This window comes from Girardinichthys multiradiatus, chromosome 4 (assembly GCF_021462225.1).
Source record: "Girardinichthys multiradiatus isolate DD_20200921_A chromosome 4, DD_fGirMul_XY1, whole genome shotgun sequence".
Classification (NCBI taxonomy): domain Eukaryota; kingdom Metazoa; phylum Chordata; class Actinopteri; order Cyprinodontiformes; family Goodeidae; genus Girardinichthys; species Girardinichthys multiradiatus.
In genome coordinates this window covers 45,954,109-45,980,226 of record NC_061797.1, presented here as the reverse complement: position 1 = coordinate 45,980,226, position 26,118 = coordinate 45,954,109, and the positions used below count along the sequence as shown (strand labels likewise).

The 26,118-nt window shown below is 38.9% G+C and overlaps 1 protein-coding gene across 2 annotated transcripts in view; it reads right to left on the bottom strand.

The window, feature by feature from the left end:
• The window catches only part of luzp2 (leucine zipper protein 2), a 257,629-nt gene that overhangs the window by 51,706 nt on the left and 179,805 nt on the right, over positions 1-26,118 (bottom strand). For both annotated transcript variants that reach the window (XM_047363183.1, XM_047363182.1), the window contains exon 6: positions 20,082-20,144. In XM_047363183.1, coding sequence (XP_047219139.1) covers positions 20,082-20,144 — 63 coding nt within the window. The remainder of the gene's footprint in view (positions 1-20,081; positions 20,145-26,118) is intronic.

The following is a 26,118-nucleotide window of genomic DNA, read 5'->3' as shown; positions in this document are numbered from 1 at the left end:
AGTCATTCACTGGCTTCTTGCCCACTGTCTAAGTCTGAATTCTTACTGCCATCACATATGCCATTCCCGCCATCCTTACACACATGCAGGTTTTTAGATTGCGACTGGCTCTGACCCAGCAACACACACAAACAAAGTGGTTCTTCACTGCCAACTACCCTGAGCATGAACGGTGTCTAGAGCTGCCTGCCATTCACTGTGCTTTTTCACATCACTTGACACACCTAACACAGAGTCTTTCTGTTAGTTTGACACACTGCCATCTTCAAAACGGGTTATATGTTGTGGGCATAACACAGAGAGCCTTCAACTGGAACTTAACTGTTTTTCTTTCAAAAGTATGACTGCAAGATATCTTCAAGTAGAGCATACACTACACAATGGAATGCCTTAGAGGCAGGTGTGAAAATAAATTTGGATCTATTTTCTAAGTGTGACAAAAAATGTTTCTTTTCTCATAGGTACAAACCATTTCTACAGATAAGGAATAGTGAAGGATGGAAAATAAACATAAAATATGTTTTTCATTAATTTAAAAACTTTCTTTTTGAGTTGGCCCAAGCAATCTAGTACTCCTACACAAAAGTTTAACACTGTCAGAGGAATACAAGTATTCACATTTTCTTTGCAGGTAGAATATAATCAGGTTGTAAGTAGACCTTCAAAATGCAAAAAGAAGAAGGGTAGACACAACAAAAAGATTCATGTCAATGCATATCTTCTATATTGAATCCTGTTGAATACATTTTTGAATGGATCTAAATGCAGTCTATGCATCATAGAGCATTGTTCCCAACAGGCTCCAGCAAACACTCATAAAACTTTCTTAAACAGGTGTTTAAAGCGGCCAACAAAAACAGTGGGACAACTCATTAGGGACTCCTATTGACATTTTTAGTGACATTATTTTAGAAACATTTTTTTCTCCATTTACACTTCTGGGCTATGAAAGAAAGAAAAATCTATATAATTGTTTATTTTAAAAATGAAGAAACTGTTCTTTAAAAAATCGGAAAATCTTAAACACCAGAGAAAAAGTACAATGGATTGAACTTAATACATGAAGAGATTTATCGTTTTTCAGGGCCAACAAAAACAGAAGGAAAAAAAAAACATTATCCTGTATAATAAAAAATGAATTCCTCTTGTTTGTTTTTTTCAAAAAGCCTTTCATGTTTTGACCTTTTGATACAGTTTTTGATAATTGAAACAGGAAAGATCTATTGAGACAGAACAACATATTTCTAAATGGTGAAGGATAAATGAACTTGTTTAGTTTACTTGACAAGCACCTGAGTCTGTTGTTATGGCATTCTCTTTTATAAATGTATTTTCTTTTGCCTAATGATTTCATGTCAGAGAACACCTATATCTGTCTTGTGTAACTAGATTTAGAAACTGGAACCTCAGGTATTTTTGTTGTCATTAAGTTTACATTTTAGGCAAAGGTCACAAGAAAAAATGTTGACAAATTACTTTTAATTCTGTCAGTTCACTGTGATTTTGGTGAGCTCACTTGCAAGAAATCATAGTCTTATCCTCTGAGTGTTAACTTCTAAATCTAAAAGTCTGAATATACCATGATTACTGAATTATTTTTGTTATGCCATCTCATTCTCTACTGGAAAATCACAGCAGTATTTTCCTTCTTATGACTAAAATCCTCTAAGGATTTGACAAGTTTGCCTAAAATACATAAAATACAGTTAACGTGTATTTTTGAAGCTTGTTGTAGTTTAACATCTTTCCCAAAGTTTTTCATGAGAAGACTCACGGAATGTGTCACTGTGAGTCATCATCCCTGTGAGGAGGATGACAGAGCTGTTATATTTCAGCAGTCTGTCCCAAGGACAGACATAAACAGCACACAGTGTGCCTTTGTAACTTATCATCTGAAAGGTTTACTGTGTATCAACAATTAATGGCATTCTCTCAAATACAGAGACAGCTATAGAGTTTAGTGACTTAATTGATTTGAGTTGTTTTTGTGACAGATTTACTGTTGTCTAAGTTCAACTGCACTAACCCAAGGTAACAGCTTTTTAAGGTATTGTTACTGTAAAATCTATAGTTTTATCAAAGCACCCAATTATTGTCATTATTGGTAAAGATGTGTTAAAATCCTATAAATCTAACTTATCATTTTAATACATTTACTTAGCAGGCAATAGAATCATTACATAATAAACATATATATTTTTTAACAAAATTATCTCTACCACACTTTTTGGCATCCAAAATAACGCTAATTAAAATATTTTTGTAGTTGACACTTTTTTAAATTGATCAGTCTAAGGATATTTTATTCACTAATTCTTGACTACTTGATTTTATGAGGTATAAATTGAGAGCAAGCACTAAAACCTTTCTCCTACCCACTCTTTTAAATTAGAAAGACAATAGAACATGTTGTTGAAATAAGCAAATGCGAGTTGAGCTTGTTCAGTCATGAAGTAGGTATTTAAGCTTGCTGAAATCTACAGTCTGAGCAATAATTAAATGTTTTAAGCCACTGGTAAGTCAGGTAAAAAACGTCTTAAAAGCCCATTATAAAAGAAATGCAGTGAAGAGTGCCATTTACGAGTCACAGATCTTATGCAAATCTTTACCAACAGTGCCTATAAATGTAGAGGTCTGTGTATTTCTTACCTTAATTAAAAAAAGTCCAGTCAAATTGATGACAAAACAACTAACTATGAATGAGATGTTGCTTTGCCTTATAAACATCTTAGCCATGTTAGGAGCCTGCTTCATGGTTGAGGTGGGGCTCTTCTACTTTCTCCAGTGATTTGCAAACTTTAAGCAACATTTTTAAAGCAAATACAAGTATTTTCAATAAATAAAAATAATAAAAATAAATAAAAAGTGTATTTATTTGTGTAAGTCAATTGACTAAGTGAAAGACATTATATAGATTGATTGCACATAACAGGGACAGCATTGAGAAAGCTACAGGAAAACTACAACCATGCCAGCTTATAACCATTCCAAAGTCATTACTCGTACTCGTCGTCTTCCGCTTATCCTTTAGAAAAATCACCCATGGAGCACATCAAGAACATGCAAATTTAATTCAGAAAGGTTTGGTCAACCAGGAACCTCCTTTTCTTGAGCAGCTGTAATCATCTTTGAAAAAACTGCCCCACACTTGTCAGATTTTATGTCATGAAATTACAACGTTTTGCAAATTTCTGGTGTGAGTTTTTACTTAAATTTAAACAAAGGAAAGTCATCTTACTGTGAGCACCCTTCAGCAACAATATGAGAATGATCTAACAGTTTTGTTGTAGTAGCAGCCTCAGTGAAGCGGTTAAAGGGTTCTCCCCCTTCCACTGTGGAAACTGATGTTTTTTTAAGGCTATAATGCTTTTTTCCTCTGGTGTGACTCAGCAAACGACCCAATTTATTTTATCTCTCTGAAGTTAAAAAAAGGAGAAAAAAAAAAAACTGCAATGAAATGTACAAAACACATTCTCCCAGAGATATTGTGAATTGTCAACAAGTATTTCTAAAAACTCCAGTCAGGCTCTTTTATGCCTCTGGTTCAAAGTGGGGTCTTGCTGGGTCTTCCTCCTTGGAGCCCACTTTCATTCAGAAAGCAAGGAGACATTGTTGTTCCTTGATCATTATGTTGACATAGTATCTTGTTTTGAGGTTTTGTGTGTTTTTTGTTTCTTACAATTTAAACCATATAGTATGGGTATGTTTATTTCTCTTGTTCAAGGAGATTGAAAACAATGGAACACATGAAAACAAATTCCAAGTATTTTACATTTAAACTGAAGTCACAGACATAGAAAATGGGGGAAGATGACATAAGCAACAAGAAAGCAGGTAAATTGACATATTGCAGGGAATAAAGAATAATCTCATTCATCTTAAACTTCAAATTACAATTTCTTAATGTAAGGTGACTTCATGAGAGCCGGTATTATATCTGAAGACTCTGGCCTAGAGTTGCTGTGAATTATCTTTCTGCTGATCCCTAAGGACTCCATCAGATTCAAATCGAGGCATTTTGGAGGTTGGATAAAAATTTTCTTTTTCTTTTAGATATTTCTTAGGAATTTCATAGGGGCCCATTTCTATGCAACTCCAGTGACCGTGAATGGAATGAAAAACTAACATCACTGTGAATATCACTATAAGGTTTTCAGACAGAGCATTGCACTGCATCACATTACATATTGCATTTTAGCTTCTGTGCAGCAAAGCAAAGTCTACTTATTATAAGCGACTTTGGCCTTATTGTTTTCTAAAGTCGCTTGCAAATCTTGTGAGTCGCGAGTTGCGGTTTTTTGGGCTTGTTTTTGAATGTGAAGTTGCTTATTTGGGCTTGACTTTCTTTCCAAGTGAAACCCCCTGATTATCTCCCAGGTCTCCACAATAAAGCAAAACACCAGTGGAAGATAGTTTGTCCTTCCCACGCCTCTGTTTCCTGGTTATCGCGCTGCCCGCTCGGGTCGACCACAGACCCCAAACGCACACACGCCAGAGCTCAGAGTGACAGCGTGAGAATGAGTTGCAGTAAGCGGGGAAAATAGCAGTGATGTATTGTAGTCCAGGTAAATGCCGCTTTACATATTTTTTATCTGTGCCAGGCTTTATGCTAATTTTTACATATGTGATTTCTGACCATGAACAAAGATGGTTTTACACTGAGCCTCTTTAAATTGGCTCATGTGTGTCTTTTCTTTTAAACAGTTTAAAGAAAGTTTTTTTTATTGACTATGTTTAGTGTAATTTTGCTGTTATTTATGCAAAATGCAGTTTTCTTTATATCAGAGATTAAAAGTAGGAGTTATTCAAAGAATCTAAGTTATTCAAACTTTTCATGGTTAAAGTATTTAGCATAATTTTGCTGTTGCTTATGTATAATGGCATAATAATTGTATACATTTATAATGTTTATAATTGCCCTGCTTTACTTGGTGTGGTGGTTGCCCGTTGGACTTGTTTTCATAGAGTTAGTTGTTTGTTTTTCTCGCAAGATCTGGCAACACTGCTTCTCTGCTCAAATTAAATACTACTTACATGTAAAGATCTTAATGAGCCAGCTCCTTGTCTTTAAGACCTCTTTGTTGCATAAAATTTGGACAATGGCCCTTAATTTCAATATAAAGGTTACTTGTGGTGCTAAGAGTTTGTAAAACTAGAATGCATGGAAGATCTTTCAGTCGTCAGACTCCTCTCTAGTAGAATAGTCATAAGAAAAACATCTAAACAATATTGATTTTTTTTTTGTGGCACTAGTGGCCTTTATTTTGTAAGGAAATGGGGTGGAGAGAGAGGGTAAGACATACAGCAAAGCCCAACGGATCAGGACTCGAACCCATGACAGCTGTATCGACGACTATAGCCTCTGTAAATTGGTTGCACGATTTACCCCTGTGCCACCGCCCCAAAAAACGGTGTTATAATAACAATTGAAGAAGACTATATGTAGTTCAAACCAAATCTGTCTATATCATTTGAGATGGGTTGATTTGATTGTACACAATCTTCCCATTAGAAATGAAGTAGATCAGTTTTTCTTATAATTGACTTTTGATTACATTTGTTGCATATTGGCACAATATAAATAAACTGAAATAAATCGAGGGATGTTGAATGTCACCTCGCTGGGGGGGAAGGAGCCTGAGCTTGTGCGGGAGGTCGAGAGATATCGACTAGAAATAGTCGGGCTCGCCTCCACGCAGAGCGTGGGCTCTGGAACCCATCTCCTTGAGAGGGATTGGACTCTCTTCTACTCTGGAGTGGCCCACGGGGGGAGGCGGCGAGCTGGTGTGGGTTTGCTTGTTGCCCCCCAGCTCAGCCGTCTCGTGTTGGGGTTTACCCCAGTGGATGAGAGGGTCGTATCCCTGCACCTTCGGGTTGGGGAAACTTCGTATCTTATGTGAGTCTGACCCGACCAAGTGGTCACAAAATTTGCCCTGGGTTGAATACGCCATGAACTCTATGCAATCAAGTGCCACTGGTTTGTCCCCTTTTCATGTTGTGTTTGGTTTCCAGCCACCCATGTTTTCGGTTCAGGAGAGAGAAGCTAATGTTCCGTCCGCCCAAGCGGCTGCTCTAAGGTGCCAAAGAATATGGAGAAAGGCTAAGAGGTCGATGATCCGAATGTCACTGGTTCAGTCAAGAACGGCCAACCGGAGACGGATCCCTGCCCCTAAGTACCAGGTGGGGCAGAAAGTGTGGCTCTCCGCCAAGGACCTCCCATTAAGGGTAGAATCCCGGAAATTGGCACCCCGATTTGTTGGACCTTTCCTAATCTCCAAGATCATCAACCCTGTCGCTGTATGGCTGAGATTACACAACTCCATGAGGATTCACCCCACGTTCCATGTTTCTCAGGTCAAGCCTTTTGTGGAGCCCCGACTTGCCTGACGCCTCTTGTTCTGATCGTTGACCCTGTTTCTGTCCTTGGATTATTGAGCCAGCCTAGCCCTCGGATTATTTAGCCTGGAGTCACTTCTTACCTGTGCTGTGGAGATCACCGTCTGCCGCCCACTGAGGTTTCCCCTCTGGGTTTCAAGTTCCACTCAAGACAAAAGCAGGTTAGTGGCTTTTCTGATCCCTGCAAAATCTGGAGAGACTACAAGTCACTAATCCCTCTTTCTGCCCCAGTGATTCCCGGAAGTTGTGAGGAGTGTTACCTGTGTGGTGTTTTCCTGTGGCTGAATAAACCTTTTAAACTTTCAGTACTGTGTCTGGCTGAATCTTGGGTCCGCCTTTTTCTGATTCATAGCAGTTAAACTATCAAAACAACTAGAAAGGGATTCAAATATGTTTTATTCTTGTATATGGGAAAGTTCTTTTTTTTGTTTTTTACAAATTTCTACCTTCACTGGTTTTTAAATTCAAATATTGGCTGTGCCTGCTTAAACTATATTTAATGAAAAAAAATCTCCAGTTTCTCTTTTTTAAAGTTTTAGAACATTATAAAATCAAATAAATTTTCAAAGTAAAAAAGACTGTTTTGCAATATACAATCATATTCAATAAATTGGAATATGTATTCCGATGAGGCTCGTTTGTCAGATTTAAAGTACCTTTTTAAAATAACAACTTTTAAGCAGGTATGAAACAAACATTTGATTAAGCCCACATCTCTTCATTAAAAAGGTTTTTTTTTTTATTGGGCTGATGTAATATTCTAAAATGTCTTGTTTTTAGCTATAAGCAAGAAATCATTATATTTAACAGAAATAAAGGTTTTAAAACATCACTGTGTAAATAGTCTTTATAATGTGTTTTACTTAGTCAATTGAACAAAATTTTCAATATTCAAATTTATTGAATTTGACTGTATTGTGCAGCCCTATTCTGTACATGAGGCCCAGTGAGAAACTTTATTTCACCCACAAATATATTGTGAGCAACCTATTTGTTCAGCTATCCAGTACTTTTCCTAAAGAATAGAATTATATTCTAATTCCTCTGTCTGTAAGACAGCTGACAGGTAATGGACTACTATTTAATGACAATTTGGATTCATTTCTTCTGTAAATATTTTCTTTATTTTTAGCAGTCCAAGAACCTAAACATGTTGCTTAAGGTCATGAGGAGAACTAAATAATGGCATGATTTCTGTGACAACTCACATTTTAAAAAGAATGTTATCTAAATTCTTGGTATAATATTCTCACGTTTATCTTTTTATTCTTATTATTTATATTCTCTGCTTGGCCTTTACATATAATTTAGTTTTACCATATATCCCACATGTGAAAGAAAAACATAATTGTAAACATAAGCATGTTTATAATCAGTCAGTCATTTTCTACCGCTTATTCCATAGTGGGTCGCGGGGAAGCTGGTGCCTATCCCCAGCAGTCTATGGGCAAGAGGCGGGGTACACCCTGGACAGGTTACCAGTCCATCACAGGGCAACACACAAACAACCATGCACACACCTAAGGGCAATTTAGAGTGACCAATTAACCTAACAGGCATGTCTTTGGACTGTGGGAGGAAGCCGGAGTACCCGGTGAGAACCCACGCACGCATGGGGAGAACATGCAAAACTCCATGCAGAAAGACGGCTATCGAACCCAGGACCTTCTTGCTGCAAGGCAACAGTGCTACCAACTCTGCCACCATGCAGCCCAAAACATAAACAGTCATTATAATAAAGCAGATACAAACAGATCCAAAAGTGACAGAACACAAATGGACAGGGGTATTTCTGCAAATATGCACAGTTTTTCCCACCTTATGCTGAATTTCTAAATGCTGTAGGGGTGCAGCAGGGTCACAGACCTGCTATGTGTTTGTCACACCTATAACAGATTGCCCTATTTATAAAGTGTCTGATTGATGGAAACATGCTGGTGGAGGCAAAACAGAGACTAGCTGACAGCTAAAGCTCACAGACTGAACTATTCTTCTTCAATCATTTCTGTCAGAGTAATTTGATTTATTCAATATGAATAGTGAATGAGGGGGACCACCATAGCAATGCATTTATTTTACTCAGATTCTGCTCTTGTACGCTCCGCTCCGCATAGACAGATTAATTGTATTGGAAGGATATATCATATAGTGGCGAACGCACAACATCTCCTAAACAACATGCTATCAAACCTGGCAAACATCAAACAAACCATGTGAAGATCCTGCTTAGATTTTCCATTCCTAGAAGAGCCCTGGGGCATTCTAATGTTACATGGCATTTAACATTATCACATTATCATGTTTGTGCCTCCTGGTAGGCTTTATAAATCTGCAATTAGGTTAAAACTTGAAAGTGCACTCATACACAAAAAAGCCTTAGAGATAAATGGGGTTGCAGCAATGTTGTTAAGTGTCAAAAATCAAATAAATTCTATCAATGTGATTCACATATTAATTTATTTCAGTAATTAAATTAACATTTTGAAATTCATATGTAGTAGCATCATTACTGTGTTTTTTTTTTTTTTTACATTTGATGATTATGGCTTCCAGCTAATAAAAAACCTTAAATTCAGGTTCTCAGAAAATATGAAAAGCACAGATGTCAATAAAAAAGGATTTTAATCATAGAAATGTTATTTTATACCAGGAAGTCTGCTGACTTTACAGGTTTCTATTAGATGGGCATTGACACCATCCACAAGGAACATAAGGCATAAAAGTTTATTGATGCATAAGCTGCCTGTTTAGAAAAAGCTTGGGAGAAATTCACCAAATGTAGACTGTGGCTGGAGTCAGTGGTTTACAAGCCGCCTTAAACAGATCTATGACCAACAGCTGTTCATTCCTTGTGCTAATTAACTCCTGAATCAGAGAAAAATCGTATATGGGCAGAGCAGAAATATGACTGCTGCTTAGTGGTCTAAAGGCATCCCTTTCAAATGAAAGTAAAGAGGAAAGGAGGACATACATTTTGCATTTCAACTTAAAATGTATTATCCCAGAGCCTAGATGAGGAACGAAGGGCACAAAACCAAAGTTGCTTGAGGTCCATTGTTAATCTATATAACAAACTAGTTTTACTTATTGAGTTGTATTACTAGAATTCATTTTTTTCTATTGCAATGTGACTGTTTTTATGAAAGAATGAGTTATTTAAAAAAAATATTTTTCAGAAAATTGTTTAATAAACATCAAGAACATTGTGAAGCACTTCCATCTCTGATATTCATTTACCCACACTCTTTAATAAAGCTGCTTGAATCATTTATTAAAATAAAGTTGTGAGACTGGAGAGGTCTTCTTCCAAGCTCATTAATTTCCCCCAATATCTAAAATGAAAATGACATGCACCTTCATTCAAAAAGCCCTGCAGAATTATTTACATGAGGCCATTCACCTTGAAATGTGTCATTACAAGAAATACTGAATCTGCCTTTTATTTTATCTCTCAGTGTAATTTGCCCAAATAAACGGTGATGGATGGATGGATGGATGGATGGATGGCGTGGATGTTCCAATTAAATCCTGATGCATAAATGAAAAGTAATTTCAGTGATAACAGCTCTTACACTGAAGTGTGAAAACATCATTCTTCAACATCGTGACTAAGCAGCAACACCATGAATTTGACAGAAGAGGGAAAGGGGTGATAAATTCATACAGATGTGAAATAGATTAAAGGGCATCTCAAATGTCATTTATCTCCCTTCTTTAGGAAATGATCCCAACTTTGACACTGAATCAAGGTTTCTGAGCTATCAGATGTTTCCCTTGAGTGCATTAGAACCTCGTTCATATGTTCCATGACATTTACATAATCAACTGATAAGTTGTAAAATAGTCAGAAATGGATAGCAGACCATGGTGACTTATTCTTGCAAGTTTTACTTTCAGAATGAGGAGCTGAATTTGTGGAGGGTTTATGTGCTTGTTGAGTTGAACAAATTGATTTAGTTGCATGTGAGTGGTTGTCTTCATTGTGTCTGTTTCAAATAGGACTAGATTTCTTTCTCACTCTGATTTAAGTGATTGTGTTTGAATACCAACAGTTCCTCTACTCTGATTTCAAAACTATAAAGGATTGATGTGTCAATTAGGTATCAGTTATGTGCCAACAAATATTCATAAATGATCTTTCCTTTTGAGTTACAAGGACTAAGAAAACTGAGAGCCTTTTTTATGTTTTGTGTATGCTAAAATTAATAACATGATTTTAAATTAGCTTGACACTCAATATACTAACATCATCTGTCATGATTTGTGGGTGTTTTTGGGTTCTTCTTCTACTTATTATTATTCTTGATAGGTTTTGAATCATGCTTCTGTTATTTTCCTGGTCATGCTTTAGGTTTTGTCTTGTAGTTAATGTTTTGTCAAGTTAGGTTTTTGGATCTGGTTATGCTTTAGTTTCATGTTTTTCTAGTTATGTTTCTATTAGTTTGTATCCTTGAATTTCTGTTTTGCTCCAGTCACATTTTGTTCTCTCCTGTCTGTCAATTAACTTCATTCGGTTCACCTGCACCTAGCATTCAGTCTCCTCATTTCACCTGGTTCTTGTTCTATATATACACACATCTGTTCTGTTCATTCCTCGCGGAAACATTCATTCTGCTCATGCCTAGCCTGTTAAGTCAAGTTCTTCATTCATGCCAAGCCGGTTCTACCTATGTTCATGTCAAGTCTGTTCTGCCTCTGTTCATGCATCTGCAACCATCAACCTGCCAGTTTGTGTTCTTTTGATTATTAAAATCTTCTAGTTACAGTCATGCTGTCTGCATCCCGGGGTCCTCCGCTACACAAGCCGTGACAGAATGTTTCAGCCAAAATTGGACCTCGCAGATGACAAGCAAGAGAGCAGTGATCGCTGGGTTCAGCAATCACTGCCGGAACAGATGGAGTGCCGTTCTCCACCTGCTCCCCTGGTTGCACACCCAGATGCCGACGTACTCCTCCCACCGCAAGAAACGTCGGCACGGAACACCTTCCTGCTTTTTGGCTGGCGAGGAGGTGGGTCCCATGCCCGCTAACGTGATGGCTGCAGCAAGTAATCCTGCGTCTTCGTCTGCCACAGCAGTGTCTCCCAGGCTCGCTGCAGGTCCGCCCATGCAATCTTCGCTCACTCCAGTTTGGTGTTCTGTGGCAACACCAGACAAACTGGAGGAGCGGTTAAGGTTTTTTGCTCGCCAGATCAAGAGCTTCAGGAGGACCAGTCTCCTTTATTCCTCTCCTGAGCTTAGGGAGAAAATCAGGCAGATGGAGGAGGATTACGGGACAGCAATAAGGTTGTTTTACTGCCACCCACCTCCATCGTCTCCAAGTCTCCAGAGAGCTGCTGCGGCTAAGCCCACGTCAGGTCTTCAGAGCGCTGCTGCTGAGCAGCCCACACCAGGTCTCCAGAGCTCTGCTGCTGCCGAGCAGACCACGCCAGGTCTCCAGGGAGCTGCTACTGAGCAGCCCACGCCAGGTCTCCAGGGAGCTGCTGCTGAACAGCCCACGCCAAGGCTCCAGGGCGGTGCTGCAGCTCAGTCCATGTCATGTCTCCAGAGCGCTACCATAGTACAGCCCAAGTCTGCCTCAGCCTCCTCCACATGCCGCAGAGTACGTCGCAAGAAGGAATGCCGTGGCTCAAGTCATTGGGGTCCTGGCAAAACCTCAGCTCAAGTCATCGGGGGTCCCGGTGACGCCTCAGCTCCTGCCCACGCAACTGAGGGTCGTGGCAACGCCTCAGCCCCTGCTCAAGCCACTGAGGGTCCCGGGGATGCCTCAGCTCCTGCCCACGCAACTGAGGGTTGCAGCGACGCCTCAGCCCCTGCTCAACTCACTGAGGGTCTCGGCGACGCCTCAGCTCCTGCCCACGCCACTGAGGATGTGGGTGACGCCTCAGCTCCTGCCCATGCCACTGACGGTCTCGGCGACGCCTCAGCTCCTGCTCTCGCAACTGAGGGACTGGCCGACGCCTCAGCTCCTGCTCCTGGTCTAATGGCCCTCCAGGGGTTCAGCGAGAGACTGGTTCGAGAACAAACCGCCGCCTGAGCCTGTTCCTGAGCAGTTCAAGAATGAGCTTGTCCTCGTCGTGGCCTCTGAACCCAGAGACGAGGGGTTCGAGGAGGAAGCGCCACCGGACCTGTCTCTGAGGGGTTCAAGGAGCAGCTTGTCCTCGTTCTGGCCTCCGAGGGTCCCGTCGACGCTGCATCTGTCTCCGAGGGTCCCGTCGGCACTGCATCTGTCTCCAAGGGTCCCGTCGGCGCTGCATCTGCCTCCGAGAAGCCCAAGCCTGATTCCAAGCCTCCTTTGTTGCTGGCCTCCTACAATCCTGTTCACCTACCGCAGGTCTCTATGTCTCTGCTGGCCACCTGGTCTTCGCCTTCACTGCCGTCACCAGCCGCCATGGTCTCCACATCTCTGCTGGCCTCCTTGTCTTCGCTGGTGGCCGTCATGGTCTCTACGTTTCTGTCGGCCTCCACGTCTCTGCCGCAGACCGCCAAGGTCTCCACGTCTCTGCCGGCCTCTAGGTCCTCGTCCTCACCTTAATTGCCACTGCTGGTCTCCACGTCTTTGCCGCCAGCCTCCACAGTCTCTACGCCTCTGTCGGCCTCCTCTGTAATGATTTTTGGGTGTGTTAGGGTTCTTTCCGCGACAAATGAACAGAATAGAACAAGGTGAAACGAGGAGACTGAATGCTAGATGCAGTTGAACCGAATGAAGTTCATTGACAGACAGGAGAGAACAAAACGTGACTGGAGCAAAACAGAAATTCAAGGATACAAACTAATAGAAACATAACTACAAAAACATGAAACTAAAGCATAACCAGATCCAAAAACCTAACTTGACAAAACATTAACTCGTCGGAAGTTGATTGGATGATGAATGAGGCAGACAGGATGCTGATTGGAAGGTCGGGAGATGCACGGGGAAGTCATTGGACGGTGGAGACGGCGAGGGTGAGTCTTTCATTCTGAATTTTCGTTTGAACTCCATTACTAAAACAATGTTAAAGTGCACGGCTTCATGAAATATAGTGGCCTGTGTCAGTCGTCTAATTTAGCATGTTTGAAATGCAGGTGCTAACTAGGACGCAAAAATGTCTTCTGTCACTTTGGCCAGAAGGAGGCATAGATAGAACGACAGATGACAGGGAGAGAGAATCTTCTGTACATGTGCCAACAGATTTGGGTTGTCAAAACTCAAAAATATTAAAAATCTATGTCAATAGAGGATTCTGTGTAGGATTATCTAAGCTCTGATATGGAGCCAATCACAAACAAAAACCATGATATTTCTCCTATGGTAAAACACTTCATTCAACATCATTCCAATGTAACATCACTGTCAGTGATCATCTGTTGAACGCACACAAACCTGATTATGGCAAAATGAGCACATAACTGATCAAGCACGCACAGCCTGTAATTGCACGTCATGCAAAAGACCCACTGTGCTTTGATGTTTATAATATAATTAATAGGAAGGAACTAAAGACATTATAAGGCAGATTAAATCATTCATTTGCAAACTGGATGCTTAAATCATTTCTTAGCAAGTGACAAATCACAATTTTTAGGCAGCTTTTTCATGTGGTGACAAAGACACTGTATGCTTTAACCTTGTCACTAAACAAATCAAATCTTTTTATTGACAGTAATGCTATGTCATTGCAGGGCAATTGGTGCTGGATCAGTTTGATTACGTTGTTTAAATGTGAACATATGCCCAAGGGAGGGTTTTGTTTATGCAGTTGAAAATTATTTTGTGTCACCAAAAAACAATTTAAACAATCAAACATAGTGGCCAGTCGGTAGCACTGTTGCCTTGCAGCAGGAAGGTTCTGGGTTCAACTTCCGGCCGGGGGTCATTCTGTATAGAGTTTGCATGTTCTCCCCACGCATGCGTCGCTTCTCATCGGGTACTCCGGCTTCCTCCCACAGTCCAAAAACATGACTGTTAGGTTAATTGGTCTCTCTAAATTGACCTTAGGTGTGAATGAGTATATGTGTGGTTGTTTGTCCTGTCTGTATGTCTGTTGCCCTGCGATGGACTGGCAACCCATAGACTGTCTCAAGGCACTTCACAACAGTCAGGTATATACATTCCAATTAATCCTAACCATTGAACAGTGCAGTTGGAGTTAGCTTTTTATTCAAATTGGATAAAAAGTTTTTCTATCTAAGGAAACCCAGCAGATTGCATCCAGTCAGTGAATTGCAGCATTCCCTCCTCCCGGATGAGCATGTAGAGACAGTGGACAGTCACTGGTGTTGACTTTGCAGCGGAGAGGAAAAACTCCCTTTTAACAGGAAGAAACCTCCAGCAGAACCAGGCTCAGTGTGAGCGGCCATCTGCCACGACCGACTGGGGGTTTGAGAAAACAGAGCAGAGACACAAAAAGAACACAGAAGCACTGATCCAGGAGTACTTTCTATGGGAAGGAAAAGTAAATGTTAATGGATGTAGCTCCTTTAGTCATTTCACCTAGAAAGAAAGAACAGATAAACTCTGAGCCAGTTTTCAAGGTTAGAGTCTGAAAGAGAGCACATAGAGTTTGTTATAGTTAAGCTCAGTCAATCGCCATGTCTAGGAGAGAGAAAGGGTTAAACACTAAAAGACATGGCTATGTGGATCATCGGTAGAGTGTGAGCATTAAGTTGTTGCCAGCAGATGCTCGGACGATTTCCCTCTCCAGACAGGTGTCACAGGTAGACACAGAGCCAAGCCAGGTGTAGCTTCTAGGAAGAGAAAAGAGTGAACAAGGTTAAAAGCTGAAATAACAGCAAATAATGCAAAATTGGAGAGTAGTGTGAGAATGTAGCGGAGAGGGTGAAAGTGGTCGTTATGTCCTCCAGCAGCCTAAGCCTATAGCAGCATAACTACACAGATAGTTTCAGTTCAGATTATTTAGTTAAACGGCGCTTATTTACAACAATGTCGTCTCAAGGAACCCCACAAAGGGTCCCACTGATGGTCATTGTTATACTAAAAACCACAAGGATTGGGATACCTCTCTCTGTCAGACTGATTATAACCATTGGAAAAGAGAAGGGGTCATACAGGTAGCAGAAATGGAGGGTGTGTTTGCACCTCAACCATAACTGAGCCGGTTTAGGCTAAACCTGACTACCCCTTACTCCAACCAAGGGAGGTTTAGGTTATCAGGGAGGGAGCCTTCCTCCCTCCCTGATAACCTAAACCACTCTAACTATAAGCTTTATCAAAAAGGAAAGTTTTAAGCCTAGCCTTAAAAGTAGACAGGGTGTCTGCCTCACGGGCTAAAGCTGGGAGCTGGTTCCACAAGAGAGGAGCCTGATAACTAAAGGATCTGCCTCCCATTCTACTTCTAGAGACTAAGAACCACCAGTAAACCTGCAGTCTGAGAACAAAGTGCCCTGTTAGGAACATATGGAACAATCAGATCTCTGATGTATGATGGAGCTAGATCATTAAGGGCTTTATATGTGAGGAGGATAATTTTTTATTCTATTCTAAATTTAACAGGGAGCCAATGAAGGGAAGCTAAAATAGGAGAAATATGATTTATCTTTTTAATTTTCATCAGAACTCTTGCTGCAGCATTTTGAATCAGCTGAAGGCTTTTAACTGCATTTTGTGGACATCCTGATAGTAAAGAATTACAATAGTCCAGCCTTGAAATAACAAATGCATGGACTACTCTATTTAAGTAGAGTATTGAGTTATTACACCTTTTTCAAGGTGCTTTAGCAAGATATTTCAGCTTACATAAAGTTTTTTTTAATTGTTTGTAGTAGATGAATTTGCGAGTAGGTTTATCAAAGTCTAAAGGACTCTACTTTCATTTTCTGGAGTTACATTTGAAGTTTTTAACTCAGCTTTAAAGATTCTTTTCTCTTCTTTGTTTTATTTTAATTGACAAACCCTGATTTCCTAATGCCCTACGCCTAGACAAGAAAGTATGCAAGGAATAGAATGAATAACATATAGATGTCATAATATGAGCAGATGTTGAATGGTCAAAGACAAAGTGAGGTTTCAGTAGCTGAACTGCTCAAACAGACAAACTTGCAAAAAATGTGGCTTGTGATTATCTTTAGCAATTGTTTTTCAGGCTCTGAGACCATCTCTTTCTGTCAGTCTGTGGTAATTACAGTGTGATTACAGGTTAAGTCGGTAGCCCTTTCCCTTTAAACATAAATAACTTTCTGGGAGTAAAGTCGAAGCATGGAACAATTTCCTCTCACTGATTTACTTCAAAAGCCAAAGTCTGTTCAGGGAATTGAAGACAATGACCTCCATCTAGCTGTTCTCACGGAAGGCCTGCAAGGTATTTGCTGCCTTAAAGATCTTAAAGTCCAGCAACTGGGACTAGATTTCTTTTGACAATAATCAGACAAAGACACTACGGACAATACGTTTTGTTGATGAGAAATTAGTTTGTTAATCACAAGGAAAAATTCAACATACTGCAATTTAGCTGTTTTTGAACCATTTCCCCTAAAATAGTTGGCTTAGTAAATAATGACCTACAATTTCTATCAGAACCTTTTCTGTGCCTTTTTACTCTTTCCAACACTTCAAGTGTTCCAATCAGACAGGCCGAATCGCAAAATGTGCCATTGAATATGTGATGATAGCTTAGATAAGCTATCGCTGGCAACATGTCAGTGAGTTCAGCTTGAAGATTTTCGAAGGAAAGAGGCCAGAATTTTTAACTCCAATTTTCTGTGTCTCAGTGGGAGTGTGGGAGCAACCTTAGCATTGGAGCTGACTTGAGAGCTGGTGAAAAGCTCCTCAACATCAAAAGCTCCCAAACCCAGTGTTCTCTTTGAAGGCTTTGGAGATGTAACTTCCCATAGTGTTGACTACACAGATTAGTCCATTATTGCTGATGCAGTTCAGGCCAAAGGGGAATTTAACAGTAATACAATTCCAAAGTTAATACTGATGCATGACCCAAAATAAATTATCACCTCAAATTACTTAATGCAGCCAGATGTGACTGTGACGATTGGGGAATTGTAAATATATTTTTTTAAACTGCAGTAGAAAACAATGTTTAGACTCTAGAGCAACAATAACAAAGAAAACCTACCAATGAAACTATGCAGTTTCATTTATCCACTATACAAACAACTACACAACATTTATATGCTTCTGTCAATTCTCTCGTGATTAGACAATAATAAAAGTTTATTATGAGTAACTACAAGTGCAGTAACCAATTTTTGCAAAATGTATTGTTAATATGACTTTATTCTAAAATCTTGCTGACATTCTATAGATGAAGAGACGAGGCCATAGGGTAGAAAATACAGCTGTGCCGCTATTACATTATCAAAGATCTTGTAAATGGAGAGCTGGAGTGAATGGTTTATAAAAAGGACAGTTTAGCAACCCTAAAGCTGAAAACTGTATGAGATGTATATATGATATTATTAAATGATTGTGTCAGTTAGTACTTTTGTACATGTACTATGAGAAGAATGTTTTTGTTGACACGAGTAGAAAATTTTAAAGTGTAGCTAATGAATGAATGGAGAGACAATATGCCTTGTAAACGCACCAGTATCCCCTAAATTGTTTGCATTTCTTTTTTCTTTTTTTTACATGAAAACAACATCTAGTATCATAGATATATTCTTACAGACCAACACAAAATAGTAGGATGATTATATATTGCTTTCAATGTTATTTTCTGACATATTAAAATCTGAAATGTGTGGCAAAGAAGAAGCCCAGAGGAATTCCCCTTTTCAATTCAAACAGCAAACATGAAAGAAAGTGCTATAGTCAGATGAGATTAAAACTGAACAGTTGGCCTACATGTAAATAGAAGCATCTTTACAACATGATGGTGTTTGGAGGCCGTTCTTTAGTAAAGAGTGGTCAGAGAAGATGGATGGAGCTAAAAATGTTCAATCATGGGAGAAAACCTTATAGAGGTTGCGGGAGACTTGGGACTGAGGCTGAGGTTCACCTCTCAGTAGAACAACAACTCTAAACACACATTTCAGCAAGAGCTACAATGGAATGGTTTAGGTCAAACCGTATGCGAGTGATAGAAGGGCCTAATAAAGATCAGACCTAATTTGATAAGCTTAAGAATCTGTGGCAAGACTTGAAAGCTCCTGTATACAGATGTGTTTGTCTTAGCTGGTTGAGCTTGGACTAATTTGCAAAAAGGAATGGGTAAAAATCTCTGTCTCTGGATGCACAAATTTGGTAGACGTATTCAAATTACTTGAAGCTGTATTTGGAGTGAAACGTGGTTCTACAAAGTATTAAATCAGTATGGCATACTTTTCAGAATTCTATTTGTATAATACTTTAAAACCATATCTGATTTTCCTTAAACTTCACAATTCTTTATTTCTCTGTGTTTATTAACAAAAAACATCAAAATGAAAACATGAAAATTGTAGGTAAGTGACAAGCTAAGAAAAATGTTAAAGATGTATTACTATTTTTGGAAGGCACTGTATGGTAAAAATATAACTCCTTTTCGAAGGATAGAAATTATCTGAAGGACTCATAATTACTGAGCTTCTTTGTTGCACATTAGCAAATTGGTCACATTTAAAAACGAGGAGCACCCATCAAACTTAACATGTCACCTCAGAGGTTTAACATAGACCCTTTGTGCAAAAATATCAGTTATCAAACTGTTGCATATACTCTACCCTGGATACAAGAAAGGTTGGGAGCTTCAAGCAAACGGCCACATAACTATAAAACGTATGATTACACAGCAAAAATCAGCAGTGATGTGAGCATGTCATCAGGATGCCCACCAGACATGCTGTCTTGACTTCACGGTCAAATTACAACATAAGCTTCGGTCAGCAGGAAGGTAAAAGGCAGCAGTCAAAAGCTCAAGGCTTCAATGAGGATGTGAACTCCCTGGACTGTGCTGACGATGGCAACTGGCAGCAGAGTCGAAGCACGAAGAGATGAAAAGTGACAGCAAAAATGACACAGACGAACCTCACTCAAAGCTGCTCTCGCTGCAACTATAGCTTCTGAGATTGCTCTGCACAGCAATCAAATGGCTGACAGTTAGGTACAAGTTGCTCTGAAATTTACTAGACAGGCAAAACCAAGCAAGTTTATGTCCATGTCTAAATTCTGCAAGAATGTGTAAGTGACAGAGAGAAAGAATAGAGGATGGGAACAAGCTGTAGAATTTGCTAAGACTGCCTGAAAAAAAGGCTGCACATGCAAACAAGTATGTTAAAAGACAGAGATTAACAAACTCTTGGCAAAAGTTGCATTGTAAATTGTCTGCAGGAAGCACACATTTAAAAGTAACTTCAATGTATCTGGGGCTTCCTTCTTGAAAATTTGCAGATAAAGTGCCAGGAAAAAGTATTTACACATTAAAAAGAACTTTAAATCCTTTCTCAAGTTCATTCAAAACAATCAAATGGCCAAGGCTGAGTTGGATCTTAGAAACAAATCTCCAAAAGGACTGTCCAGATCTTTTAAATTTTTTTATCTATTGGTTTTGTTTGTTTTAATTGTCTTTATTTTAAATGTAATTAATTTTAAAGATGTTAAATTATTGGTTTTATTATAGTGTTTGCATACAAGAAAACAGGAAGTGATCAAAAGGAATGTTGAATGTTTGAATCGCACTAAACCTGTTATCAACAAACAATCAGATGGAGCTCAGAAATTACAGCATTTGTAAAACAGATAAATATCCTTACCTCTTCAGCATATGCATCGCAAAGTTTGTTTCCAGAGAGCAGTTTATGTTTAAGGCTCTTGTTCTGAAAAACAAAAAAGAAAAATGACATTTGCGTCTGGACTGTACTGTACGCTCCTTTTTTTAGCTCACAAAAGCACTTTGACTTAGTGTGCTTCCATTTCTCCAGTCCCATTTTTCACTGTAAAGAAATCTGGTCAGCAAGTGTTTGGTTAGATAAGACCAAAGAGCAGTCACAAATGCAAATGTTTTAGGGGTTCACACAGATTCACAGGCTTTTTAAAGGAGGTGATGTAGTTCAGGTTTTTAAACTATTTCTTGAAGAAATAAAATAACTTCAAAACCAGTGGACAAATGTAACGTGTGAGTTTGGATATTAAAATGTATTGTTATCAAATTACGAGAACCTGACATTTTAGAGCGATTTCCCAAAAAATTATTAAAAATATCAGTAATAATTTTTAGATCAGTGAAGACTGAAATAACGTAAACATGTTGAACGTTTTAATTGTATCCATCACTATTCAAAATGTAATCTGCTGCAAAAGAATGGAACCTGAATTTAGAAAATGTGACTCTTTTCCATTTAAAATGTGTTACTCTCTTATTGGGAATCATAGCACAACAAAAGAATTCATAGTTAGACAAGTAAAGACCCAGATGTTTTAAAGGAAGGTAACATTTAAAGACTGCAGAGAATTCTGGCCACGGGCATGCTGCAAGATGTCACACCACTAAGATCCTTTTCTCTGAAGTTGGTCTGAGTAGATCTGCTCCAAATTCTTTAAGGGGAAATTGACACAGCTGAGAGACAGCATGCTGAGACTGAAGAAAATGAGGCCTGAAAGTGATAATTTAGGAAGATAAGGGATTTTCCTTTATAATTGGCAATGATCTGTTAGTATGAGTTTTGCTTAAGTCACTTAAGGCTGAGCCCAAAACGCATCCACATCTCGAGATGACCCAATAAAACAGCACAATCAGCCATGACAAACAACTTCACCAGGGTTAATAGGAACTCAAATGGGGCTGTTCCCAGCATCTGCATTAGGGGAAAAAGCCTTCTGGTCAGTAGACAGTCTCTGCCATGATTTAAAATTAAACTGACTATGCCTCAGAAATGTTGGGAAAAATGCTACTTAAAAAAACAAGCATAACGCAGGAAATATGCTATAATATACAATGTTTTGAATATGTTTGTTTATTTTTTTCTTTAAATTGGAGAGAACAAAAACGAAGTATTAAATCATATCACTTCTACAAGTACTCTATCTACTACATGCTTTTTTCAGTTTTCTGAAAAGACATGCCAGTGATGAAACTGCCTGAACTCTGGCATAATGTTTTTTTATCAAGATCAAATGTCATCATGGCTAGTGTTTGTTTTTTAACATTTTTCACTCAATTAACATTGCATAACAATTCTTAATGAGTACATCAGTGAGCCAAATACTTGTAGTTAAGGATGGATTCCACAAAGGAGACTATAACAGTTTAAGAAGGATTAACAGTTTGTTGTAATGACCCTGCTGGCAGTGTGTTGATAGTGATTGTGTTAAGCTTAAACTATTGGTTTAGAATACAGCAGAACTCAAACACCTGGGATTCTACTTCCCCCCTTAATTACCCAACTGCTATCCTCCAGAGCTGGTGGTGTTTGGTTACCCATCACTCATTACATTAACATAAGTGATCTTAGTTCATAGTTACTATGAACATACTGACATACTGTTACTGATTTAATTCAAAATTATTTGCCTTAAAAAAATAAATATATACTGTAAATACATACAAGATTTTCTGGCACTAGTGGCCTTTATTGACATTTACCACACAGGAAATGGGCAGAAAAAGATGGAGAAAGACATGCAGTGACAATAAAGTTTATTAGAAAAAAGCATAAAATATTAATCACGGTCTTGGGTCATTTAATGATATTAAATAAACTATACAACATGTGTGTTTTAGTAATCAGTATCCAGACTTACTTTGGTCATGAACAATTCTTATTGTAGCAGTAGTGCTTACATCATGAGTTAAAGGACTTGGAGTTAATTATTGAGGTTTTTTTCTGTTCTTTAGGTTTTTATGTGTTGCTTTGGATTCTGTACTGAGTTTCAGGTCCTGATTTATTACATACATGGAGCACAATGTGTTGGGAGCTGTGACACAAGTTTCTTTTTGGTTTGTTTAATTCACTTCTATTCATTTTAATTGAATTTAAATGTATAGCGTGAATTTACAACAAATACTATCTCAAAGCACAGATCCTGGTTGATAAAATGTAAGGGAACACCGCTGACTGCATTGAGTCACTGACTTTGCAGCAAACCCTCCACTGAATGAACAAGTTGGACTGTGGGCTGAGATTGCATCAAGTCATTAACTTTGCACCGAACTCTCATACTGATAATGTATGTTTTGAAAATCACATGTTTCTTGTTGTGTTTTAGACTTTATTTACTAAACTATCATGTTTTATGCAATCTGCCTGCCTCCTGCCTGTCTTTGGGTCCTCCTCCACAAAATACGACATATTTAGCATAAGCGTTTCAGACCTCTGGATGTCTTTCTTACTAATGTGAGTGGGGGTTGAAATTTTCAATGAAGGAAGGATGTCAAAATTAGATCTACACACACATATAAATCACAACACTTACTGATTGGATTTTTTTAAAGTAGGTGTGAAGACAAAGACATCAAACAGAGCCTTTGCACACAAAGGTGTGTGGGATAGACAAGTGCTTGTGTGTGTTATGAAACTGGAGGGAAGAAAATGTTGAAAGTTCTGAATTCATAACTGTACAAACATTTGACTGACATGTTTAAAAGAACCATATCTCACAGACACAGTAACTCTGAAATAAAACCAGCAACCAAAATAACAGCTCTGGATCAAACATTATGAAGTATAAATACGCTCTTGGTGGGCAAAATGGTACACAGAGAAAGAAATAGAAATATATATGCCTAAAGTGACAACAATTCTAGACAAAGATGAAACAGTCCAGTAGCATTTGTTGGACCACTTGTTGCTGAATATTGAACTACTTGCACAGACACCAGGCCTCCTGATGCTTTCGGCCATTTTGTATCCAGGACAGTCCGCTCCTCCATATCCCGTCAAGCATCGCGACTGATATGATGGGGCGTCCCAAGTCTGACGTCACGAGACGCAATATAGGAAGGCGGACATTTTGAAAACTCGCTTTCAGCTGGAAATCTTGACACGGTTACCACACAACTGGCGCATCCTCTGGAGAAGAAGAGATCCCACGTGGAGTCTTCATTTATTTCTCTCTCTCTCATTGGCCAACGAACAATTCATAACTGAGGTTTCTGTAATGAGAAGGCCAGAAATTTCACTTTGCCGATCGAAGACGTGAGCTTAACACGTAACTAAGAACACGGAGTTTCGAGGAGTCGAACCGCCACCGTGTTTCATCTCAAGTCGACTTTTGATGGTCAGATCATATTCTTCCTTTCCGCCAAAGAAGCCGGAGGACGACGTCTGACCGTTTTCCCTGAAGTTAAATGTGGACGCGCAGTTAACCAACTCCCCCTTGTTCGCTCGACCCCGCTCAGAGGAGAGCCGACAACAAGTAAAAACTATCCTTATTTTTATTTCTTTATTAGAAAGCTTGGGCAGGGTTAGAGGTTGTAGAGCAATCAGAATCGCTAGTTAGGATCTCATGTGCTCTGAATGATATGTGCATGTAACTTTGTTATTGAAACTTTGATGTGTTGATGTCTGGAGCCGCTGTGTTCCTAGCTTTGTGCGTGTTTCACCATCTGAGAGTCAACGCAGGTGCGCGGTAAGACTGGATTGTTAAAATAATCTCGTGGTGAATTTTACCATTTTCCTTTGTCTTCAACCTCACTGTGCTAGCTTGCCGCCAAAAGTTAGAATCCTTTGTGCTCAGGAGTTGGGGGGAAGTTTTATGATCAGACATCACTGAGTACAGTCGGAGCTGCGCTCCAACCCCTTCCACTCGCCACCACACCCCTTTTCATATTCTCATTCCTTCTTCTGTTTTTGCCATAAACTGCTGGTTGATTCAATACATACCCACTACCGTTTGTTGAATTTTGCTTAGTTAGATGTGTTACCCCTGTGTTTGTAGAACTTTGCATGTTAAGTAGGTGAAGATTAATAAATATTCACATAGATAAAGAGAGAGCGTTTTGAGTTAATTGTGTGCAAAAAGTTATTTGTCAGTCAAGATAAGGTAAAGTTCCACACGTTTTGGCAGAAACGGTCGATTAAACAGTGACATCTCCGGCAATAGTTATTAATTATTACGGCGTAGTTAACGGTTGTAATTGTCAAAGGCGTTGAGCCGCAATTACAACACCAGAAACATCTCTGGTCTCGATTCATAAATGAGGATTTTGGTTAAGAAATTGATTTTGTCAAATTATGATTTGTAATTATAATTATTGATCAAGATTAATCAATCAATAATCATAACCCCCAACACACTGTATGTGCACATACTCCTCACCAATATGTGCAAAGATTTTGAAATATTAACATGCTTTCAGGAAAACTGAGTCTTGCATTATCAATGTTAGGGCATAACATATACATGATGATTATGGAATAATTGATCACAAATACATACGTACAGTGCACTATATTCTTCAACAAAGACCCTAGAGGCTCACTGTGGTGAGGTAATGAGCAGCATTGGCAGCTGCTTTGTAATTTAGGGAGACTAAACTGCTCAAGCATCAATTCTACACAGAAATACCCTCTATCTGCCCCAAAGTGGGACCAACATCGGAGGACATGTGGAACTGGCAACTATCATAAAATGTGAGATAGCTTAGCCTCAGGACATACTGAGAGTGAATATTAGATCCTTTGGAGTCAGGAACTCACAGAGCATTATGCAAAATGAAACACCCTGAGCTGTATGTGTCATAATGTGTTATTCTTTCAACACTACCATCCTTTGGATCTAAAATATTTGTGTACAGTTTCCTAAATCATTTATTTTCTCAGCCAACTTTACCTACTTTCAGGGCAACTGCGAGGTGCCGATGGGTGTGTGTGCATATGTGTGTGAAATGTGTCCCACCTGTCATTGGGTGAAAAGCAGAATATATAATTTACAGAAAGCCACTACATCACAAAACCAAGATAGAAGCACAAGACAAATGACATACATATTTACAGTCATTCAAAGTTTACCTAGAATCATAATTTATATGCGAGTTGATAGGACTGTGATAGAAAAACAGAGTAAAGACACAAACTCGATGAGTACATATTACCTCACAACCTGTGCACAAACACATTTTTATTAATAATATACTTTTTAGAGAAATTTTGGGAACTTAACAATGTCTGTTTTACATAACAGAGTTACTTATGGGGGATGATTCTCCACTTGTTATAAAGTTGCAATAAATCGTCGGTTCATGCCCTGCTTGATACAGGCAGGAAGTGAAACCAGTTGTAGGTTTGGAGGTACAGCACAAACAAGCAAAAAAATGAAGCCAAAGCTAAATTCATTCACTTATGACATGTCTCTCTAACAGGCAAATACAGCACTGAGAATGTATAACTTTATGTGAGTTACAATTTTATTAGCTACTCCAGTAAACCACATTAAAAGCCATTATCCACAAATGGTGGAAACATGGAAAAGTGGTGAACCTTCCCATTAGGAACTGGCCTACAAACATTATTGCAAGAGCACAGTAAAAATTCATTCAGGAGGTTAGAAAATAACCCAGAACAATATCTAAAGCTCTCCAGACCTTGATTTACAGCCATTGTTTATGATTTATAAACATTCACAGAATTGATTATTATTCAAAAATAGCATTTATGAGAGGACCATAACCACTACTGACCAAAAAAAACACTAAAATGCATCTCACATGCTATAAATAAAATCTGGAAAAGTAGAACTTTTTGTTACATTTGGCATAAAACTAACATAGCATTTCATAAAAAAGAACATCATAAAAACAGTCATACAAGGTAGTGGTAGTGTGATGGTATAAACCTGCTTTTTAGCTTCAGG